The sequence below is a fragment of the Mesoplodon densirostris genome, chromosome 8 (genome assembly GCF_025265405.1).
Source record: "Mesoplodon densirostris isolate mMesDen1 chromosome 8, mMesDen1 primary haplotype, whole genome shotgun sequence".
Taxonomy (NCBI): Eukaryota; Metazoa; Chordata; class Mammalia; order Artiodactyla; family Ziphiidae; genus Mesoplodon; species Mesoplodon densirostris.
In genome coordinates this window covers 30,300,450-30,308,341 of record NC_082668.1, presented here as the reverse complement: position 1 = coordinate 30,308,341, position 7,892 = coordinate 30,300,450, and the positions used below count along the sequence as shown (strand labels likewise).

The 7,892-nt window shown below is 40.0% G+C and overlaps 1 protein-coding gene across 1 annotated transcript in view; it reads right to left on the bottom strand.

Moving 5' to 3' along the window:
• Positions 1-3,118: 3,118 nt before the first annotated feature.
• MDH1B (malate dehydrogenase 1B) overlaps positions 3,119-7,892 on the bottom strand; it is a 28,421-nt gene continuing 23,647 nt past the window's right edge. Inside the window, exons 10-12 of the mRNA XM_060105936.1 lie at positions 5,115-5,177; positions 4,179-4,244; positions 3,119-3,147 (exon numbers count right to left, since the gene is read on the bottom strand). Of these exons, the coding sequence (XP_059961919.1) occupies positions 3,119-3,147; positions 4,179-4,244; positions 5,115-5,177 (158 nt within the window). The remainder of the gene's footprint in view (positions 3,148-4,178; positions 4,245-5,114; positions 5,178-7,892) is intronic.

The window sequence follows — 7,892 nt, the reverse complement described above, 5'->3', positions numbered from 1 at the left end:
TATTTCTTATTCATTCCCCTAGAACAAATGACAATAACAAAGTGAAAGATATTTCTCTATCAAGTTATGTAGCTTTTGGCTGTAAGTATATATAGCCATATATATAAGTATGTATTTGTTGGATGTAAGTAACAGAAACCACAACTCACAGGGGCTTAAACCCTAAAGTTATTTGTTGTTTATTCGACAGGAATTCTGAAGTTGGTCCAGGGTTGGCTCAGAGGCTCTTTGAAGTCATTGAGGCCTTGGGCTCAGGCACCAGGCTTTTTCTATCCTTCTACACTGCCACTCTCCTGGTGGCACCCTGCTGGGGATGTCTCACCTCATGGCCACAAAATGGCTGCCCAAGCTGCAACCATTAGGTCCTGGTAGAGTAGCATTTTAAGCAGGAAGGAAGTAGGTGGAAGTCAAAGTGCTTTCTCCTTGCATACCATTCATTCATTCATTCATTCCCTCTTTCTCTCTGCCTTCCACACCCTCTCTCACACATACACACAACCCCGCTGGAAGATGATTCCTCCTTATGTATCACTGTACAAAACTGGGTCACATCCCTGCCCCTAGACCAATCACTGGCAAATGGGACTAGCTAAGATCTACCAAGATTCATGGCCTAGAGTTGGGACCATTGCCCATCCCCACAAAATCAGAGTTCTGTTAGTCAAGAGGATGGGAGCAGAGCTGTAGGGAGGGCAACTAAGAGTGCCTGCTACAGTTACAGGCTATGTACACTTCACCTATATTTCAGTGACTAATAAAGTAATTACTCTGAGTCATATTCTAAAAGTTCTACTGAATATTCTTCCCTCATGCCTTTATCATGACAGTTTTAATAACATGGAGAAATTTTTTTTCATAATCTCACATTAAAGTTACTCCTAATGTGAAGACCAGACTTGAGATTTCCCAAGTTGGATCATTACAAATCATAAGCTACTGTGAGAGCTAGTGCATCAGCTGAAAAATGAACAAACAAACAAAGACAAAATAGTAATTCTCTGAAAGATGTTATTTTTGAAATGGCACCCTCATTATTTTTAACAAATAGCAAGCACGTATAATTCCATATCTTGTATTAATTTTGGACAAATGTATGGTAGTAGGTATAGTCGTTAAAATCACTTTGTTCTCTTCTCCTATGGGAAGAGACCCATCCTGGACCATCCTGGTCATCCCATAGTGGTTCAAACAAGCGATTGTTCAGATTCATACTGGAAAGTACAGCGTGCTGGGGATGGGGCTGAATATTTCCTACAGTGTCCCTAGAGAGGAGAAACTCTGCCCATGTCTCTCTCTAACCCCCTCCTAGATGTCCAGCTATTGGAGAAGTAGCGATTATCTGATTGGTCAGGGCTTGACACCCACTGGGAAGAGTCTCACTAAAGGGCAGGGCTACTGGATTGAAAGGTGATTGTGTTCATGGTTGTATTCTCTGTTCTGACTTTTCCTCTTGGTTCTGGCTGATAACTGATGGGCATAGCTGACTCCAGGGGAATGGAACAGGAAGCTTTGCTTGAGTTCCTTAGTCTGAGTCACACGTTCTAATCGAGTTCAGTTTTACCATGAAGAAGCCCTGTGTGCTGCGGGGCAACTGCCACATGCCCCACTGTGTGTTGTCGAGCACCAGGGGATTTCCCCTCCAGTTACTCTTCTTTGTGGTCTCACCCCTTTGGTTGAGAACCCCACAAGAAGGGGCAGAGGAAGTGGTAGAATTAGGGCACAAAACCTCACCTGAAGTCCTTAAGTCCTTAAGTTTTCTTCATAATAAATGAGGTGCTGACTTCGGAAATAAGCCAAAGTTAGTCATGGTTTTAAAATCATCCAATTTATTATGATGGTACAGAAGCAATGCAGAAGCATCTGAAAGCTCCCTGAATTTTCAGAAAGTAACTTGTACCTGAAACACCATTTAAAACTACAGAGGGGGGCTCCCCTGGTGGCGCAGTGGTTGAGAATCCGCCTGCCAATGCAGGGGACAAGGATTTCGAACCCTGGTCTGGGAAGATCCCACATGCCACAGAGCAACTAGGCCCGTGAGCCACAGCTACTTAGCCTGCGCGTCTGGAGCCTGTGCTCCGCAACAAGAGAGGCCGCGATGGTGAGAGGCCCGCGTACCGCGATGAGGAGTGGCCCCCACTTGCGCAAATGGAGAAAGCCCTCACACAGAAACGAAGACCCAACACAGCCAAAAATAAATAAATAAAATAAAGAATTATTAAAAAAAAAAAAAAACTACAGAGAAAGCACAGGTATCAGCAATTTTTAACATCACTCCTGGTCTTTCAAAAGTTCCTAACTGGCCTTTGTAAACGGTCTTATTAGCTCGAAATATAAGAGCAGATGGGTATGACTCCTACTACTTTAATAAAATACTGTAATTTTCTTCTTAAACCATGCAATTATAAGGTAAAATATTATGCTTTTCTTTTAAAATTCCATTTACTCAGGCTACATACGGTATCAAGAAACAGAAATATACAATCTAAAAGCAAATCCAAGGAAAAACAATACACAGTCGGTTCTTATGAAGGCGGTAAACCTGACGAGCTCTGAAGACCTCACAGGCAGAACTTGGTGGCCTTCTCTTGTTCGCTACCATTACCATCACTCAAACACCAACTTACTCATTTTTTCTCAGTTCAAATTTTTTGAGAGAGCAAGAGAAAAATCTGATTGGTTCTCCTTGAGTCAGGTGTATCCATTCTGGCCCAATCAGCTGAGTTCAAGGTGGTAAGGACATCTGAGCAAACATGGCCACCTAGGCCCATGTCTTAGGTACGGCCTGCGGGAGAAACAGGTTCTCTCAGAAGGATGTGTGGGCAAGGATGCAATAACTGACAATTCTATTTTAGTGTAGTTTAAAAAACAGCAGTTGACACCAAACTATTTAGAGAGAGAGCAATAATAAGCAAACATATAAATAGATACAAGTAACAAAAAATGACTGAACTCTGACTTTTTGTGTGTGTGCTGTCACTGTTATTTAATTGTCTCACATAATATTATCCAAGACTGAAGTAAATCTTTCGAATTATTCTTCTCTAAATACAGACATTCATGGGTCTTTCCATATTTATTACACTACCAAATAATTTTATAGTTGATCTAATTTGATCTGCTACTGTTCCATAGTTTTGCCTTCAGAATCTGTAAAAGGAAGGAAATGAAACGATGTAACTATTTAAAAAATATGTTAGTAACATGTTTTTATTAGTTTTTCTTTGGCTACCCTTTTCCTTGTGTTTACTGGATTCCTGTATTCAATCAGATTCAATAGCTGAGGAAGTGCATGTGTGAGAAGGATCCTATGAGGGGAATCAAACCACATGATCATCATTAGACAGTTTCATATCAAAACTAAATTCTGGCCACTTTCCTGACCTCAATCTATTTCTATGTGCCATCTCTCTTGGCTCCTTTGCTTCTCATTTTGAAAATTCTTAGCAGCTATATTGTCAGTTCCGTTTCCTCTTTTGGCCCTACTTTTCCTCTATGCACCAATTCTAATTCCCCATAGCTAGCCCCACGCCAAAGCCCATCACACTGCACATTTTCAGATTGGAAGGTGCAATGGATCTATTAATCTTATTGGATATTTAAATGAAAGTGTGGAGCCATGGGTGAATATCCTGACTGGTCAACCACAAAGAAACCTACATCTGCCTTGTTTGCATAAAATATCATGACAACTTAATTACAATCTTTGAAAATCTGGACCTGCAGATACATTTGTGTGCATTTCCTCACTTACTCATTCTGAGGGAAGGATTCGGTTGTCACTGTCATAGCCCTGGTTATAAAAGTAGGAAGCTAGGCTCTAGAGAATCAGCAAACATGGCTGAATTTCTGGGGATGTGGGAACGCGGAGGGTTTAAGAAGAATCATATTACAGGGACACTTGACCTCTTCTACCCAGTTCCATTTATAAAAGGAAAGACCACCTTTTTTTTTTTTTTTTTTTCGGTACATGGGCCTCTCACTGTTGTGGCCTCTCCCATTGCGGGCACAGGCTCCAGACGCGCAGGCTCACGGGCCCAGCCGCTCCACGGCATGTGGGATCTTCCCGGACCGGGGCATGAACCCATGTCCCATGCATTGGCAGACAGACTCTCAACCACTGCACCACCAGGGAAGCCCAAAAGACAACCTTTTAACATTAATGTTTGTCTACCACCTACCATGTGTGTGTTCTTGACTGTGTGGCTTTTCAGAGCTGGTTTGAGGAATCAGATCTAAAAAATCTACTGCAGTATATAGAGAATTAAAAGAACGGAGTGTTTTAGTATTTAAAGGACATTGAGTTTTGCAGTTTTTCTCATTTTTTCCTTTTTCCTTCTACTCCAAGTTTCTTGAATGCCTTGTCCTCTTTGAAAGTTGCAAGATGCCAGATCACTTCTATATGGCATCATGGATAAGCCACTGTCAGGGGCAAACAGGTGTCTAGCCAAACAGCTCAGTGTAGCATCTTTCTACCAACTTCCCTGTGAAACCTTGGTCCCCACAAAATAAATCACTGGCAGTGTTTCAGTGTTTGCCAGCTCTCTCCTGTACAAAGGGTTTTAAGTAAAGAAGTAGTAAAGATGGAAACAGACTAGATTATTATTATCTTCTGGATACACAAGTCATATAGGCAGATTTAGAAAATATATAAGCCTCTATACAAATATATACAAGATACATATATGTATGCATGTATAAAAATTCCTAGGTTTTCCCTGTTAAAGAGAATTCTAACTTGGACTTGTCAGGGTCTTCCTTTCACCCACATTCTGAGGAGGATCCTGACATGCCATGTCAGCTATTTTGAGCTTTGTAATGAAGGATTGAGAAGAAAAGGTGAGAAGGATGAAACATAGAGGCTGGAGCTGAAGTTAGAGTATTTGTGGAGCGTTTGAGGTGAGTATGACATGGAAGCAATCTCAGCATTAAAAAAAATTTGCTTACATCTTTTATCCCTCCTTCAAAGTGTTTATGAATAAAAGAAACAGAGTTATTTCAAAATTACTTTGGTTGCTGGACTGTGTTCTCTGACCACAGGGTCATTCCCTAAGACTGGACAATGTGTGTCATGACCATTAGCACCACGCAGATTGCTTGTCACTTGACAGACTTACCATCTGACAAAAGTAGATCCTTTTCATCATCTGACATTAGATCAGAAAACAAATCTTTATATTCTGAAGGCAATATTAGATAAAACATGGTGGTTTAGAATATAACTAACAGCCCGTGAGATGTTCTTTGTGAGTGCTTTTCAAACTTTGTTGACCAAAACCCAGTGTAAAAAAAAAAAAATACATTTTACATTCCAGTCCAGTACCTTCACTTGTGTGCATATAATGAAACAAAAAGTTAAATGAAAAAAATACTCACCCTTTTCTAATCTATTCTTATCCTTCTCTTATCTTTTCTAATACTTATCTTTTTCTTTCTATCCTATTCTCATTCATTAGAAAAAAATTCTGCTCTCCTTACCTACCCTTTTAGCATCAATTTTATTCTAGTTCAAGGAAAAACACCAGTTATTAAATCCATTTCATGACCCACTAAATTTTTTTCACAACTCACCTAACCCACAATATGGAAAGCACTGTATCTCGTTATATTTGATTCCAGTGTTCATTGAATAAACAGCCCTCACAACAACCTGAAATCAACCCCATTTTCTTCACTTAATTACCACTAAAGTTCTTTAAGATTATGAATTAGTTAAGCCTAAGAGCCTTAAAATTTGAATGACCAACTTAAATCGTTCTAATGCAAAGACTTGGGAATACCTACTCGACAATTTGTCTTTTCTTCCGCCATCCTGGGAAGCTGCCGGTCATCCCCTTCATGAGAGGCCGTATAGCTTTTTCTCAGTTCTCTCACGGGGGCCATAGTGCCCTCCCTCCTTTGCATGAGTGTTGCTTATCACCAGCTGGGCCGACTAGAATAATAGTGCTGCCACCCAGGTACCCAGATACACTGTCTGACTGGGCCTCTTAAAGATATGTATTCTGGCTGGAACTGAATTCACCAGGCTCCTCTGGATAGTGATTTGGGCTGCTTGAGCATCTTCCAGAGGGTCAGTGATGAAACTAGATTAGTTCTCTAAGCATGCTCCCATCGATTTCATGTTCTGTCCAGCCACCAGCTATGTTGCTGAGCCGTCCACCAACTATTCAACAGATGGCCTCTACCTACATTTTCCAGCTTTCTTCATCCTTTTTGGATCCCTTACTGTAGCCCAGCTGCCCTACTTATCATCTTCTGAATATAATTTGATGATGCCTCTGGTTCACACTTCTGGCCATGCTTTGATCCCCTGAAATGCCTGCTTTGCCCCTGTTTTTCCTTCTGGTGGGACACCTTTCACAACCTCTTCCCTACCTGCACCTCTACTTGCACACCTCCTCTTCACCAAATTACATGAGTAATTCCTACTCCTCCTAGACTCAGCTTCCATTTCATCTCTTCCCAAAAGCCTTTTCTAACAATCTCTATGTCAGGAGACCCCCTATGTGGTCCCACTATACCCTCTATCATAACACTTACCTCTCCATAAGGTAGTTTTTGCTTTGCTTTGCAGTCACCCACGTTAGACGGTGAGCACTTTGAGGGCAAGGACAATGTTCAATGTATATTTATGTCCCTAGCACCTCTCACAGTTTCTTCTTTCAATGGTGGTAAAAACATATAACATGAAATCTACCTTCTTCACAAAATTTTACATCGACAGTACAGAACTGTTAACCATACACACATCATTGTACAGCAGATCTCTAGAATTTTTTCATATTGTGTGACTGAACCAGCACAGCTTCTGAATAAATAAATACATGCTATTGGATTATTTTTAGCCATCTTAAGTCTCAACTAAATTTCAAGATATTATTAAATTTTTCCCTTCATACATTACAAGGATCTTTTCTTTCCTTGTGAGTTTCTAGATTATATACTTTCTTTCCTTGTGTACTACCTTGCCCTGTTTCATCAAGCTTTTTAATTCATTGTGTGTCTTCGCATTTACTTTCTCATATTCTCATGGCTCCTTTCCCCCAGATGTGATTGTGTGGCCACAACTCCCTTACTGTGGGCCCCGGTGTCTCTCACAGTGACCAGCATCTAGAAGGTGCTCAGTGAATGTCTGGTACCTTCCTTCAAAGATTTCAATAGATTTTTAACAATGATTTTTCTTTTTGAGTATAGGATGAAGGTGATGAAAGACTTAACTCTCATTTTTTTATGGCTAATAAATGATCAAACTCCTTTCTTTGAAATTTAGTGTTAAGCCTTGGATAAAAAGGGTACTTTTTTTTTTCAAGTGATATACCTACCATCTGAGACTTTCCAATGTTCCCGGTTGTCATTTGTGGTAGGTAAGGTGGTCTTTTCATCTTCTTTGGCTAAGTCAGTTTCTAAAAGTCAGGAAATTAAGTATTAAATTAATTGAAAAGATTAAACAAACTTCATACATGAATTATCTCATTGATATGGTAATAAGCAGAGATCTCCAAACTCTACAAATGTCTGATTATTTTCAATGCTCTGAGCTTGGAATCTCTGGAACAGTGTTTTGGGCGAGGACCAATGGTGACAGAGTTAAGATCAATGAATGAATGAATATATATATATATATATATATATATATATATGCCTTGGCTTTTATTAATAAAAACACAGCATAAAATCAGGTCATTTTCTTTCACAAAACCATCTATAGTGCAAATGTTATGGGAAATTTAGGACTACCTACCAGTCAATGGAGTCAAATTTAGAATGACTGCCTATGGCTCATTATCGTAAGAGGAATTTGCAACTCTAGTCTGCTAGGCAGGAGGAGAGAGCCTTAAATTCTGAGAATAAAAGAGTTCGAGGTAAAACCAACTGGTCATTGGACTTCTGTGCCC